The 16,185-nt window shown below is 59.9% G+C and overlaps 1 protein-coding gene across 6 annotated transcripts in view; it reads right to left on the minus strand.

The window, feature by feature from the left end:
* The window catches only part of TAFA5 (TAFA chemokine like family member 5), a 264,344-nt gene that overhangs the window by 107,963 nt on the left and 140,196 nt on the right, over positions 1–16,185 (minus strand). For all 6 annotated transcript variants that reach the window (XR_004442443.1, XM_033233538.1, XM_033233539.1 and 3 more), the window contains exon 2: positions 2,080–2,229. Coding sequence is in view for 5 of the 6 variants with exons in the window: in XM_033233538.1 (XP_033089429.1) it covers positions 2,080–2,229 (150 nt within the window). In the remaining variant the exon portion in view is untranslated. The remainder of the gene's footprint in view (positions 1–2,079; positions 2,230–16,185) is intronic.

A 16,185-nucleotide genomic window follows, 5' to 3' on the forward strand; every position in this document is an offset into this window, starting at 1 on the left:
TGGGGTTTCACCATCTTGACCAGGCTGGTCTTGAACTCCTGATCTCGTGATCCACCTGCCTCAACCTGCCACAGTACTGGGATTACAGGCGTGAACCACTGCGCCTGGCTTACACGGGCATTCTTATTCCTAGTGCAGCCACCTCCCTCGTGGGGTGCTCAGGATGCCCCGGCCCTGTCTCTGTGCGCCCCATCCCTTCTCCATGGACCTTCGCCAGCACCTACGAAGCAGCAGGCTCTATCCCTGACCCCGTGTTCCAGATCACAGCACAGCACAAGGGCACGGCTGTCCACGTCGGGCTCCTGGGCAGAGGTGGTGGGATCTGAAGTTGGGTATCCGGAGCCCCCGCAGGGGCAGTAGGGGAGAAAAGGACCCTTGGCCAGAGTCAGAAAACCTGGACTCCAAATCCAGCCCTGAGCAGCCTGGCAGGGGTCCACCCTCCATGGGGTGGGCCAGCTGAGTCTCGGACCCTTCTCCACAGGTCCCTGCACCACATCCCAGGAAGGCCAGTGAGCGCTGCATCCGGCCTGAGATGCCTGCACCCATGTCTCAGTGCAGCATGCCATGGATACAGCTGCCCTGACGTCCACCAAGGCCTGGAGGGGCCACCAGCCAGTGACACCCCTATATATCCTCGGCCCTACTCCACCTGCCCAGCCCCGGTCCCTATCTTCTCCTGCCCAGCCCCTGCCCCTATCTTCTCCTGGCTTTGCAGGGCCTCTGCCCCCACCAGGCTGCAGCTCGAGGGCCACCCCACAGCAGCTCAAGTCTACGCCTCCCACTCAGGGATGCTGGTTTCTCTCCACCCCAAGGAGTGGCCTCAGGGCCCCCCGCCTAGGGGACTCCGCATCTCACCCACAGGGGACCCTCCCTCCCTGCACTGTCTCCTGGGCTGTGGTCAAGCTGCTGTGCCTGGAACCAAGGCATCCAATACCCCCGCGTGGGGTCCTTCACCCCATGGCTGCCTGGAATGGCACACGGCTGCTGCCGGCTAGGCCCACAGCAGCTCCCATGTCTGCCCCAGGGAGGGGTCTCCCCACCCACTCTGGTCACAAGGGGGGTGGGCAGCCTGGATTTAATGCCAGCCCTACACGCCCACCCCTGACCTTTGGCTGGTGTTGACACCAGACGCCTTCCCGGGACACACTGGGCCTTGGGGAGGGGGTTCCCAGGTCTCACGCTGACCCCTGAGCCTGGCTGGTCACCAATGACTTTGGTTAAGTCCACGCTCTCCCCACAGCCAGGCACAGCATATGCAGAGCAGAGTTCCGTACCAGCGGACAGGCTCCCCCCAGACGCCAGGACAGCCCCTCCCACCCCGTGCCACCTCATGGCAGGCGCCCTTTCCAAGTGCCCTTTCCAGCAAGGCTGAGCCACGGCGCAACCTGTCAGCAGCTTGACTTCTAGGGGCCAGGGGTCATCACCAGCTGACAGCAGGCACTCCTCTGCACGTGCTCAGAGCCCATGGGGGCCGGAGCTGCGGCCTCCCGAGCCTCGGCACGAGAGTGTCTTGAACTGGTCAGACCCAGAGACAAGGAGCCAGGTCCCGCTGGCAGCCTCGGCCAGACCACACGTAGACAACGGAATGGCACCCGGGGGATCTCGCCGTCCTGCAGACGGCCCCTCTGCTGTCCTTTTCCTCTCCCAGAGGCAACACCAAAGAACCACAGCCTCGGGCCAGGGACCTCTACACAGAGGCAAGTAATGCAGGGCACCGGCATCTCCCTGACCACCCCCCAGGAACTGTCCCCAAGCCACAAGCTCACACCGTCCACAGGAGCAGCTGTGCCAATGGCCAGGGGCCTGACCTGAGCCAGGAACTGTCCCCAAGCCACAAGCTCACACCGTCCACAGGAGCAGCTGTGCCAATGGCCAGGGGCCTGACCTGAGCCAGGAACTGTCCCCAAGCCACAAGCTCACACCGTCCACAGGAGCAGCTGTGCCAATGGCCAGGGGCCTGACCTGAGGATACACCGAGGCCTAGGGGGACCTTCAGGGAAGGGGCCGCATCACGGAAGAGGCACCCTCGGTGATGCCGCGCTCAGCGCCCGGAGGGGTCCCGGGGCCGCGGGTGCTTACCGTCCACACAGGCGGGCCGGGCTCTCGTGGTGCCGGCGATCTGCCCCTTTCTACACGCACAGCGGGCGGTCTGCCGGGCGATCGTCCTCCGAGGCTGGCTGCTGTCCCGGTCCAGGGTCACAATCTCACAGGTGCCGGCGGCCAGCTGACCTGCAGAGAGGAAGAGAAGCGACTGAGTGGCCACACGTTACAGACATCCACAGCCAGAGCCCACCCAAAGCCCACCCACCGAGGGGCCCCGGCAGCCAGGCCACAGGGCAGGGAGACCGCTCACTCAGAGGGAACGTCTGAAAGCACCTCAAAGGCTGCCAGCAAGGAGCGCTCGATGGAAACCAGAGCTGGGTCAAGTCGGCGACCTCCACCCTGTGCACAGCCTGGCGTTCAGGCGGCACTGCCTTGGCAGACAGGAAATTAAACGCAGCCCCATCTTTGTCACGCCCGGAAATGAAAGGCTTGGATCACGAGGAGGGAGCTGGCTCCCCTGCACACAATCAGGCGCCTGCTGGAGGGAAGCCGGGCTCTACGAGGCACAGTGCTTGGTCTCCATCCCCAAGCGCCAGCACACTGGCCCCAGGGCATGGCATTTTGGAACCGGAAAACAGGTCAGACCCCCTCTCAGGCTTGTCAAAGGCTGTGTGGAACCAGCCATGCTGCCAGGGAGGAACTGCCATCCCCGCCTGGGTACAGAGGCATGAGCAGGCAGGCACCACTGTGTGCATCAATGCCAAAGGGTTCACGGTTTCCTCTGCCCTCCCACAGCGCAGTGCACGCCCCCCCCCCACATATGTGCATGTACATATATGCACACAGGCACACACGGCTGCACACAAGGCACAGATATGCACATACCACACCCCTGGAGTGAGCCACAGGCATGCAGGTTTACATGGGTGCCACCCAGGTATGAGCACACTAAGGCCAGGGGGCCCAGACTCACTAGCAGCACATGAGGATATGCTCCCCGGGGTGCACGTGCCCATGCAGACACAGGTACACACAAGCTTCACGGATGTGCTGTGCAGACACCCATCACCCATGGGTGTCGTGGACAGGCTCCCACAGGGGCACCCCGCATCCCCGATCTCTCTTGTCATACTACCTCTGCTCCCCACATTACAGACACCCCACAGGGCAGGAGGGAGGCGGGAAGGACCCTGGGGGCAGCGTCAGGGTCTGAGATCACCTGTGGTACAGAGAAGGGACACATTTCTTCCAAAGGTGCCAGCATAAATAATGTCCCTGGCTGTCCTCGCTGCCCCCTCCACATCCCCTAAATTCCAAGAAGGCTGCCTCTGCAAGCGGCCGGCAGCCCGGGCATCTCAGCAGCGGGAAGGTGAACCACCAGGAAGTTCTACCCTGCAAATAAACCCATGGAATTTAAGATGCCACTCTGCTGGTAAAACACGGCACGGCCACCACCCATCACGGCCAGATATTCACACTGACAAACAAAGATAGTGTCCGCGCTCCAGGGAAAGATGAAAACCCAGCACCCCCAGGATAGGATGGAGCTTGTCCCTCAGCCAGTGCTGCCCAAATCCGCCCTGAATGGTGAGTGCCAGGTCCCCTGCCATCCAGCTCCACGTGGACACCTGCTCCCTGGAACCACCTGGATGTCCACTCACTGGCTGCCTCACTCCTTCATCCGAGTAGATAATGAGTGCCTGCTGAAAGCCCTCCTCTGTGCAGCGCCCTGGGGCCCCGGCAGTGAGAAAACAGTGTGGTTTCCTCCCCAGGGGCCCCTTCCACCTGAGGGAGATGGCGGCAGCATCACAGATGCCTGGACTCAGGGCTCCCAGCCTGTGGAGATCAGTAGAGAGTCTGGGGGCTGCCTGGGGGGTTCAGAACAACAGGATGGCAGGGAGGTGACTCCGAGGAAAGCCGTGGTGGGTGCATGAGGGATGAAGGGTGGTGATTCCACCCTTGCAGAGAGGAACCTGCAGGCAGTGCCTGGGCGCTTCCCAGCAGCTGTTTCTACAGCCTGGGTCCCCTCCTTATCCATCCCACTCTTTCTCCTATGATAACCTTAGACGCCCCCTCCTCTGGCACCTGCCTTGTCATCTGTCACCTTCGGGTCCTCCAGCCCAGCACCCTGGCCAGGGCAGACGTCACATGTACTGGTAGGGTGTGGCTTGGAGGAACTTGGAGGGGTCATCCAGCTCCCTCACCCCAACACCCAACACGGCTCAGGCTGTCCTCAACCCTGGGGAGTGCCCGTGTCTGATTGTGACCAGGAGGCACAGAGGAGAACTCCAGTGGGCACCAGACCGGCCTGCCTCAGCCCCTTTTGTCCATGGTGCAGGGCATGGAGCTGTCTAAGGTGGCCCAGGCCTGGCTGCAGAGCCCAGTGCATAGGGGCCTGTTGAGCCATGGCCGGTGCATGGCTGCGGGGTGCGCATGGCATGAGTTCACAGGAAGGATGCTGGGGCAGCAGGGGCCTCCCCTGGGACAAACCCCACCACCACGGCCCTCCCACGATAAGCAAAACCCTCGTCGCCCTGTCAGGGCCACCTCCCCGAAGGCTGTGGGGAGGGCGAAGTGCACACAAAATTACACACTGCTCCCAGAAAAGGGCGACACCAAACGAACAAGTGAAGGAGTGGATGAATAAACACCGCGGGGAAAGAGCATCCAGGAGGATGAGGTGCTGCTTCTCTCCGGATAACAGTGGTGAATGCGTCAAAGCCGTGCTGTGGAGTAACACGCATTTGGGCGGGTCCCGAGCACACGTCCTTATGTGGTGATTTACGCAGAAGTCGCTATGATCGGAGCATGGTCCCCGGCTACTGTGTTAAGCTCTGCAGGTTGGCTCTGGGCCACTCCACTATTCCAGGCTGCGTTGCCACCACCTTGACCCCAGACCCTTCCCTCTAACATCAGCCCCAGCAGAGACTCATGGTGTCCACGCCACCCCAGGGCCACCTGCCTCCTTGGGGTAGGGCCCAGCATGAGGCAGTTCTCTGGAATCATCCACCCACAGTAGCTGGTGCCATGGGGAGATGGCCACAGCAGTGGTGGGGGTACCGCTGAGCCTGAGAAAGCCTGCTCGCCCTGCTGCTGAGCCCGGTCACTGACTAAGTCACCAACCACAAAGCCCACCCCTCAGGCGCTACCTGACCGGCCAGGGTTTTGGCATGGCCAGCCCCCCGGGCAAGCCGCTGTCCCTCCTAGCTGCCCTCCTCCTCTGTAAGGGGCACAGGTGCCACACACTGGGCAGGGCCACACCAAAGTGCACTGGAGGGTTTCCAATCCCAGTTCACCCTCACCCAGGTGGCCCCAAACCAGCCGTGGCCAACCGAACACTCTCAGCCCTCAGGTACACAATTCGAACCAAATTCTGTGGACAAGACGGTGCTGAACCCTGAAACAAAGCCACTCCCCACATCCCTGCCCTGCAGCCACTGGGAGGCTTCCTAGAGGAGGTGTCAGGGCCGTGCAGGAGCTTCCTGCGTCACAGAGCGCCACAGCGAGCCGTGCACTGGGCAGCCTGAACAGCACGCATTCTTCTCCCCTGGTGCTGGAGGCCAGCATCTGAGATCCACATGGCAGCCGGGCCGTGGTGCCTCTGAGCCTTTCTGGGCTGTCGTGGCCCTCAGCTCAGCCCCAGCAGGTGGATGCCTGGAGCCTGCAGCAGATGCAAGGGCAGGGATGGGTTCTGCCCGGCCAGGGGCTGGCCCAGGACTCACCCCAACCCCAGGGTCCCATTCTCCAAATGGGAACACCCAGCCCAACACCTGAGTGGCCCCCAAACCTCCTTCTGGGACTACTGACAGGGCCAGGGCAGCCAAGAGCCAGGGTGGCTGGAGCTCCAGAGTGGAGCTCCCTGGCTCTCCCAGAGCTGTTCCCCCTCATACCACATGGGACTCACACACACGTGTGCATGCACACACACCACACACGTGCACACACAGACCAAACACACCCACACACATGTGAATGTACATACCACACACTGACCAAACACACATGTGCCCATATACACCACACAGACCACACAATCCACACACATGGGTCAGCGTATACCACACAGAAAGACCACGCAGGCCACACACCACATACTCCACACACACAGACCACAGAGAGTCACTCACACGGCATATGCGCCCACACACACCCCAATCTCTGCCCACTGCAAGGCCTTTGGGGAGGGCCCAGCCTGGTCTCCAGGCTGCAGGGACAGGGTACTCAGAGGTCTGGCTCCGAGTGCTGGGTGATGCTCGGCTGCCATCCAGTGCTGACTGCCTGCCCCTCTGCTCATGAGCTCCAAAATCACCTCATTCTCAGAAACGGGGGTTCAGAAGGGAGGACGGGCCCACCCGGAGTCAGGAGCTGGGGAGGTCACACCAGGGCTGCCTGTGCGGTGTGAAAGCCTGGAGGCGTCCTGCTGTCTGGAGGTGCAGGGTAGACCCGGGTCCCTGGGCCACCCCTTTGCACCTGCCCAGCTTCTAGAAGGAGGTCATTTGGGAAGTTCTGGGGTCCCCTGGGGATCTGGCAGGGCTGGGATAGCGGCAAGGCCTCCCCACAGGGCTTGGTGCCCTCAGCAAAGTGCAGGCCCCTCCACCAGGCTGCCCCCTCAGCGCGCTGCCGGTCCACCCACGGTGCAGCCTTTTCTCGGAGATAAGGGATGGTGTTTCCTTCTCTTCTCTCATCTTTTTGTTTTTAAATAAAGAGTTTGCATTGCTTTTAAGACCAGAAGGAAAAACAGTCAAAAATAAAGCAAGTAATCACAATTCCTTCTCCAGCACCAACTCCCACAAAGCCCAGGCAGAGTGCTTGGGGAGTGGTCTCTGCTGAGAGGACACGGGACCTTGCAGGCCCCCACCGGTGGCCTTTCCGCTGGGTTGGCCTGGACCAGGGGCCTGCCGAGGGCTCCCAGGGAGCGAGGCCGTGTGCACACGCGTGTGTGAGGGGAGGGCGTGCGGGGGGGGAGGGGCAGCCACCGTCAGAATGGAAAAGAACAAAGCCTCCTTTGGGGGAGTTTTCTTAGAAAGGCAGTGACATCATTGTGTGGCAAAAATCAGAAGTCGGAGAGAGAGATTTTAAAAAAGAGAGAATCCACTCCTCCAGCCCCCAGGACCAGCCCCTCCCGGAACACATCCCCAGACTTGACCTTCTGTCAGGGTGCACACGGGTTCATCACAGGAAACCTCCTTTCCACAAGTGGTGTCTGGCATGCATCATTTCACAGAGGCCCCCTTCTGTGGAAAGAACGTGGCCACCTGGAATTCTAAGGCAGCAGGGAACCACCAGAGACCACAGGTCACTGTTCCCACTGCCCCGGCAGGGGGGCCACAGTGCCACCACGGTCTCAGCTACAGGCAGAAGATGTCCCACAGGGCAGACCCCACCAACAACCCCCCAACTGGGGAGCCCGGGCAGACCACTCACTTCTCAGCTCGTCCCCTGGCCTTTGAATCAGGGAGGCAGCCTAGCTCTGCGCCATACAGAGAAGATACCTGAGAGGCAGAGCCAGGTGTGAGCCGGGCACTGTCTGTGAGCCATGTGGCTGGGGGAGCCTGCATACTTAGGAGCCCCCGCCCAGTCTCTGGAAGAAACTGCCCTGGGGCAAATGACCCTCATCACCCACAGCCCAGCCCTGCCCTGTCCTGTCCTGCCCGCCCAGCTGGCTGTGTCTGAGCCAAAAAGGGAGACCACGACCCAGGGAAAACCCCACCTTAGAAGCACACCCCACTTGACAGCTGAGATAAGCCAGCCTTGGTTGCCAAGGGAGCCCAGGCTGTGCCGGTGCTAGGCGTGCAGGCTGGAGGAGCTGCTGCAGGCTGTAGGCCCATTCACGTCCCTCATCAGCATGCAGAGGGCGGTGGGTGCCGGCACGCCCCCATGCCCACTCAGACGCCAGCTCTGAGCTCCCACACAGCAGGGCCCTCCACCCTCCAGCAGAGCTGCATGGCAGACCTGCCTGGGAGCCCTGCTGGGGGCCAGACCAAGCCTCCACTGTCCCAGGGCAGGAACTGAGGAGCGGTCTGATGGCCTCTGGGCGCCTGAGGCCTGCAGAGCCGAAAAGCCTGGCGCCGGCCCCATTTGCTGCACTGGCACAGTAGGGCACGGGCTGGACTGGGTTCAGGGGCTGCAGCAAGCCCTGCACAACCCACCCAGGCTAGCACCAGCATCACCTCGGTTCCTACAAACTTTACGGAAACAGCTCACAGCACTGAAGCCGCAGGCCTGGGGGTCACGATCTGGGACCTGCGGACGAGGGGCAGGGTACTGAAGAAAGTATCTGTGCAGCAAAACTCCCAGAGCCCTGCCCAGACTCCAGGACCGCCGGCTCTCTGGGACCCCAGCAGGCAATGGCAGGAAGGACGCTGTGGACTGAGGAGAGGTGGGTGCAGGACCAAGTCCAGCCACTCTGTTTTCATGAGTGAGTCAAGTTTTGACAGAGGAGACGGCTGGACCCAGGGAAGACCAGACTCGTGGCCATGACAGAAGCCCCTCAAATCCCTGCAGAGTGCTCAAGGCAAGGGACCACCCAGGCTGGGCAGGTCACTGGAAGGTCCAGGGAGAATGTCTAGGAAACAGACGGTGCTCCCTCCTTCCAGGTGCTGGGTGGGGGCTGGTGGGGCAGTGGGGGCACCTGGGAGTGGCTTCAGGGGGTCAGGGACCAGGTCCAGGCTCCAGGAGGCATGAAAAAGGGAGTCACTCAGGGGCCAGGCTGGGGCCTCCCTGGCGGGAAACAGGCCCTCAGGGTGTCTGGAGCTCAGCCTGGTCCCTCTGGAGCAGCTCCTGCCACCCGTGGGGCGCAGACAGATAAACCGTGTGATCCTGCCAGGCTGTGACACAGATCTGGGAGGATGTCTGATGTGACGGATGACAGGATGAAGATCCAAAATGACTTTGACAGGTACAGACCAAGAGGGTGGCATTTGCCCATGACAAATGTCAGCTCTGTGCTTGGTCAGACCAAAAACAAGGTGCAGCTGAGCGGCCCGGCAGGCCTGAGGGCAGGGGCGGGCAGAGGCGCCCCACAGCGCCACGGGGAAGGTGGGGCCCAGGGGCAGGTCCCCAACAGGGAGAAAAGGAGGTGCCATAGGGCCATCCAGAGTTCCCGTAGGGAGTGCGCACAGACCAGCCTGTGTCCAAGCGACGGGTGGGGCAACGCGGTGTCCTCAGCCTGTCCTGCCCACCTGCATGGGCGCCATCTCTGAGCTGGGACCTGGGAGGACGAGGCCAGGGGAAGAGCTAGGCTTAGTATCGGGGTACCACCTGTGTGCAGTGACCCAGGGCTTAGTGTCGAGGAGCAGGGAGGGTCACCTGTGTGTGGGTGGTGACCCAGGGCTTAGCGTCGGGGGAGGGGTGCTGTCTGTGTGTGGTGACCCAGGGCTTAGTGTTGGGGTGCTGCCTGTGTGCAGTGACCCAGGGCTTAGTGTCAGGGGGGTGCTGCCTGTGTGTGGTGGTCTAGGTCATAGTGTCAGGGGTCTAAGACACGTGTAACCTGTGACCAGTCATTCGTTTTGTAGGAGTAGCTCTCAAGGAAGAAGGTGTGAATAACACCAGCAACTGGACTGGCACTGCCAGGGCACGGTGACAGGACACACCTGTGTGCTCGCTGAGTCCCCCATACCCGCAGGTGAGCGCTCTTGGCCACGGAGAATCTCGAGGTGGGCGATTTCTAATACGCTGGGTGCCCCTTGCATCACGTCCTCAGTAACTGTCTTGTCAGTTTAGCAGGACAAGACTCCCTCTGCAGTGACCCCTGGGCAGGACAACCTGATCCCAGGTCCCAAATCCGTGCTTGGCTCTGTTTTCAAGGCGTTACACAAGGAGAAGACTTATTCATAAACCAGAAGGAGAAAGGCCTCAGGGAGAGTTTCCGCTGGGTGGGAAACTGCTCGGCTATGCTGGGTGGGTGGGGGTGGCTGGGAAGGCGTTGGGGACGTCGATGGCTTGGGCTGGACACGAGGCTGTGAGTTCTACTCTGCCTCGTCACAGACACACCACACACCCGACACACGTGCACACACATGTGCACACACCCAAAACACACACATACCACACACCTGAGCAAGGGGGCGGGATTTCATTACAGATGTGAGACCAGCAGGGGTAACGGCAGAGCTCAGGCTGGCGAGGCTGTCTTGTGACCACAGGGTTTGCAAAGGCACTTTGCTGCCCATAATGCTGGCTCCACACATCAATTAGGAGGTTATTATTATTACTGCTTTTATTATGGGTGAAACTAGCCAGTCGGTGTGGACTGAGGCCAAGAGACAAGGTAAGAAAGGCAGACAGGCGAGGAGGGGTCAGGCAGACAGGCGAGGACGGGTCAGCAGGAACCGCTCTCCAGCTGAGACATCAGAGCTCTGGGGTAGAGACCAGCCCCGCCAGGCTTCCTGTCACAGGCCGCCTGGGATGCACGGGCACCGCCCATATGCACACGCACACGTGTGTGCACACGCCACCATGAGCTCACACTCCCCACAGGCACACACACACCTCTACGCCACACTCATTTAGTGAGGTACACGCACACACACAGATCCTCACACACAGGCACGCCCCAGGAGCCACGGCCCTGTTCAGAGGTCTGTGTGCCTTGTCATAGGTGTCTGTGCCCTGACAAAGCAGGTGTAGGGACAGAGCCAGGGACTCGGAAAGGCTGGTCACCTGCAGACACCTCCCCTTCCACCCTCCCAGAAGCCCCCAGCCAGGGCCCCTGCAGCTGGCCAGGAACATCATCTGGCAACCCCAGCTTTACTTACTTGGCCTCTTCTGCCCACACCATGGGGCAGGGGCCAGGAGGGTCCAGAGCCCTGGCCTCAGCCTCTCAGGGCCCTGTGCCTTCCTATCCAGCTGGACTACACACTGCCCTACACCGAGGCTGTCCTCCTTGGGCACAGCTGCCCCATCCTGTCACTCCTGGAAGAGGATGCCAGACTCCTGCTCAGCCAGGGTACCAGCCCACACCCATACTAGCTTTACCCCAAGCTGCAGGCCTCAGGCCCAGCCGTCTCCAGGCTCCATGGCAACAGCTCTGGGGCTCCTGGGGTTCGGAGGCAGCAGGGCCCTGCCACAAGTGGGGGCACCATCGAGGCCGGAACAGCGATTTCCAGGGAGCCTCTCCTCTCCCCAGAGCAGAAGACCTCACTTCCACGTCGGAACCATCCACACAGGTAGCTCTGCCCCAACTCATCAATTAAGTGACTAATGTTTAGTCTTATCCCGGATCGTCTAGACACTTAGTATGAGGATTAAAAACACAGAAAATGCGCTCTTTAGGATCCGATGGAGTATCACAGCCTCAATATTTAAGTTACAGTAAAATCGAGTTTGTTACTAAATCCCAGAATCGACTCCCCCGCCACGGTCTGACTTCAACAGGAGCAATTACACGTGTGCGGGAGATCACGGAAGCCCAGTTCCCCCCACGGAACAGCCAGCCGCCGGCCCAGGCTGCCCTCACTCACGTTGTTGTGAAATACAATGCTGGCGTTGCTAGCAAAGTCAGCGATCTCAGAAAACATCAGCTGAAGTGACCTGGCCATCTGACGGCAACGCCTCCCTGTGTCCCCGCTGGCCAGCCCCTCCCATGGCTCTTCTGGAATCTTCAGCTGGCTCCCACCACTGCCGGGGGCACCTGCCTGTGGCCTGGCCTGTCTGGCCACTGCCTGTGGACCTGCAAACGTGGGCAGGGCCCACAGGAAGTGCGTGGGTGGCTGGGAGGGCGGAGGGAGGTGCCTGGGACCTGCAGCTCTTCCCAAGCTCTGCCTGGGCCAAGTGTGCCAAGAGCCACCTGGGAAATCCGACAGAAACAGGTGGAGAAGACGATAATACAAATAAAAAAGCAACAATGGCTATGATGACAACAATGGCCGGGGCTGCTCAGCCCCGCAGGACCCAAGCCAGAGCATCTGCGGTTCAGCTCCCTGCACTGGCTCCTCAGGGGCACTGAATCAAAACCGCCCAGCGCCACCGCCAGAAGCCCCTTCCTTCTCTCTCAGGTCCCCAGGCTGCACCTGGAGAGGCCTGGGAATGTGCCCTGCAGACACAGAAGGAACCAGGCCAGGAGAGAGCATGGGTGCAATGCCCAGGAAAGGGGGAGTGCTGGTGGGACTCTGCCCCGCTTAGCTGGGATGGAGGGACAGAAATGCAGGGACTGCTCAAGAGCCACTGAAATGCGCTGCACTGATGCTGGGGAAGACAGACACCCTCACGGAGGAGGAGCTGCTTCTGCAAGGTTCTGGGCCCCCTGGGTAGGGACTGGGAGATGGTTGCTAAAGGCAGCCAGGAAGGCAGAGCGGCTGGAGGTCAGCCTGTGGTTGCCCTGGAGAAGGCTGGGAAGCCTCAGCTTCTTCCAGGCCCTTACCAGCCTCAGGGGCTACCTGCCCTCAGGACCCTGGCCTCTGCTTCTCGTGGCTGTGCCCTCTACCAGCTATACCTGCCCACTGTGCTGCCCGAGCACACGTCAAGCTCTCAGGCCCACTCCTGGCTGGCTTGAGACAGGCTGGCCCTGCTCTCTGGCCCCGGCCGGTGCTCAGTTGATAGACTCTGTTTGCATGCATCAGGTCACACTGGGGACTGGCCCTGCTCTCTGGCTCTGGCTGGTGCTAGGTGGATGGAGCTCTGCATACATCAGGTCACACCGGGAACAAGGCCGGCCATGCTCTGCGTTCTCCGTCCCCAGGTCCCAGGCCTCAGGCCCAGAGCACCCCAGACAGGATGGTGGAGTAGGGGCCACTGCCCATGCACCTCCCTGACCAGGGCAGAGGATCCCTCTTACCTCAGGAAAATGGCTCCCTAGGGGACCCTGCTTTGGGTCAGACCTGCTTTTCCTCTTTGATGTGGACATAAACCAAAAAGTGCAGCAAGCTCCTCCCAGATGCCCCGTGGGCCAGCTCCTTCCTGTCCCCAAGCCCAGTACCCAGTACGAACCGCACTTCATGAATGACTGGCAAACGGCAGATGAAGGAAGGATCGCGTGAGTGCATGAGAGAGTGAATGAGTGAGTGACTGAATGAATGGGAGTGAATGAATGAGTGAGACGGTGAATGAGTGAGAGTAGATGAATGAGAGGGTGAATGAATGAATGAATGAGTGACTGACTGAGTGACTCAGTGAGTGAGTGAGTGAGTGAGTGAGTGAGTGAATGAGTAAATTATGACTGAATGTGTCAATGAGTGGGTGAGTGGGCGAATCAGTGACTGAGCGAATCAGTGAATGATTGAGTGAATGAATGTGTGAATAAGTGAATGAATGAGTGAATTAATGAATGGGTAAAGGAGTGAAGGAATGAATAAATGAGTGAATGAGTAAAAGAGTGAAGGAGTGAATAAATGAGTGAATGAGTGACTAAATGAGTCAATGAATGAGTGAGTGAATGACTAAATGAGTTAATGAATGAGGGAGTGAATGAGTAAAGGAGTGAAGGAGTGAATAAATGAGTGAGTGAATGAGTGAATAAATGAGTGAATGTGTGATGAGTGATGAATGAGTTAATGATTGAATAAGTGAGTGAATAAATGAGTGAGTGAGTAAGTGAATGAGTGAATGTCAAGGAAAGGACGACTGTCCTCTGGCCATGACTTCCCACCTGCTGAGTCTGTGCACCAGGCAGCTGAGGGCAGTGGGGGCAGTGGGGGCAGTGCACCGTCAACATGCCCTGCACCCCCAGGCCCTCTGAGTGACAAGCTGCCCCCTGGAAAGCGTGGGGGCCTTGCCCAGGTCCTAGGGAGCCGCTTCTCACCCACGATTGTGAGAAATAAACACAGTGGCACAGATATCCCTGATAAATCAAATCGGCACTGTGAATGAACATTCAGTTTCTCAGTATTTCACCGTTTCCACGTTCTGGCTTCCTCCCATATCCTCATCTTCACTTTAAAGATGACTTAGTATGTAACTTTCCACAAGTCGTTTAAACAAATGGACTCACATGGTCACGACAACAGAAACACCAGGACCCACTGCCACCCCCAGCCACCCCCAAAAATCGCTCCCTCGAGAAGCCTCCCTTTTTGGCTCTGTTCAGGAGGAATCTGCACGAAGAAAGATGCAGAGAGAGGGAAAGGAGAGACACAGAGCAAAGCATGGAGAGAGACAGAGAGACAGAGAGAGAGAGAGACAGACAGAGAGAGACAGAGAGAGAGAGACAGAGAGAGAGAGAGAAAAAAAAGACAGAGGAGAGAAGAGAGACCCAGAGTAAAGCAGGGAGCTCGAGAGAGAGGGAGGTGGTGGAGAGAGAGGGGCCCCTGCACACCGGTAGTAAGACCCCTGAAAATAAGCTGTATTGTTTACACACCCGGGCCTACTGCCGCACCCCTCGGGCAGGAGCATGGGCCCCCTCTCTCCAGCATTCAGGAATGTCTGTGCAACAACCACCTGCCCAGCCTCCCAGGCCACAGCCAGGCTGGAACAGTCTCCCTGCTGTGGCGGGCCGATAACATTTGTGCCCTCCTCATCCCTTCACTGGTTCATTCCCCCCAAAGGTTGGGGGGTTCAGGTCGGTTCTGGAGTCCTCCAGGCGACCCAGCCTCCTCCTTGGTGCCCACTGGGGGCAGCCCGGCTCTCCGGGCTCCTGGGAGCCCCTGGGAATCGCCTCCATGGGGCCTGGCCCCACCCTCACTCATCCTTGCCGAACTCCTGCCCTGCCGGGCACCAGGGACCAGGACTGAGGATGGCTGTGAGCACCATTCCCAGCCCCAGGAAGTGCACGCCTGCAGCCGTCTAGTGGAACTGAGGATGCTGCAGGCCCATGGGGGCTCTAGTGCTGTAGTCTATGCCTGCCACCAACTCTGCAGGCCAAGCAGTGACCTCACTCCAGCCCAGCCTCTGCCTGGGGCTGCAGAGACACCGCCCTAGAGCCTTCCATTCTCTCTGCAGGGATGACGAGGAGGCCGCCAGCCTCTGCTGCCCCCCACCAGGAGGGGTCAGGCCCCCCGCAGCCAGGTCCCAAGGCATCCATGACTGAAAAAAGCTCCCAGGGCCAGGGCCCTTCAATGCCCAACACAGAAAACAGTCTCCAGGGGGGGCTTCCCCAAGGGGACCCTTCAACCCCCGGGGTGCTCGCCGCTTCTCCAGGGCCCGGCATGTTCTGTGCGTCGTTTCACCCTAGTATCCCCGCAAGGGGAGCAGGCACCAAGCTCAGAGATCCAGGCCCCAGCCTGGCCAGGCAGCAGCGCAGTGGGCTTCAGGATGGACCTCAGGGTGTAACTCTGGACCCCACCGCAAAACTTGGCACCAAAGGGGTCGGGGCAAAGCAAGGGCAGTGGCCTGGGTTTCCCACTCTGTAAAACTGCCCTGTGGGATTAACACCTGTCTGCCTCTGGACTGCGTTTCTCACTGTGTAAAATTACCCCACAGGATTAACACCCGTCTGTCTCTGGTCAGAAAAGCCTCAACTCACACCAGGCAGGCCCATGGTAGGTGGGAGCAGGCAGGGCCCGAGGCGGTAAGGGTTGAGGACGGTGGCCAGGAAGCTGCACATGTTGGGGGCTCCGTGGGCCCACAGGGAGGACCTGCACTCCAGCCGCTCCCGACTCCCAGGTGGGAGATGGCCTTTAGGAAGTCAATGTCCGGCCTAGGCCCTGGAGAAGGTGGATTCCTTGTTCTCCTGTGACACTCAGGGACAACGTGATGAAGGAACACAGGACTGCAGGCCCTGCACCGAGACTGACCCCTGTGTCTGGCCGGACCCCTGCAACCCATACTGCCTGGGAGGTGGGCAGGCGTGTCTGCATTTTACAGGGCCTGGGGCTCAGGGGTCCCATCACCCGTTCACGGCCAGGAACCGAGAAGCTGCATTTAAACCAGACCACATCCCAGCTGCCCCCCAGGCCCCCTGCTGTCCTTCCCACACTGCCACGCAGATGCTTTACATTCTGGGATGTCTAGCAAATGTCAGGAAACCTGGAGGGTGTCAGATTTCCCCCTAAGTCCTCTCAACCTAAGATCCAGCCACAGGGCTGTGGTTGGGCAAAAGCGACTAATTATCTGCTCCCAGCACCTGAGTCTGGTTAATTTGTTCTGCAGTTGACACGGGGCTCGGGAGGCCGGTGTGACGCCGGGGCTGTGCATCTGGATAATGAGGCAGCAGGAGCTCTGGTCCAAGAGCTCCCTCACACTGCACGGCTGGAGACACTCGCAGCAGGT

This window comes from Trachypithecus francoisi, unplaced genomic scaffold (genome assembly GCF_009764315.1).
Source record: "Trachypithecus francoisi isolate TF-2019V2 unplaced genomic scaffold, Tfra_2.0 Lachesis_group14, whole genome shotgun sequence".
NCBI lineage: Eukaryota > Metazoa > Chordata > Mammalia > Primates > Cercopithecidae > Trachypithecus > Trachypithecus francoisi.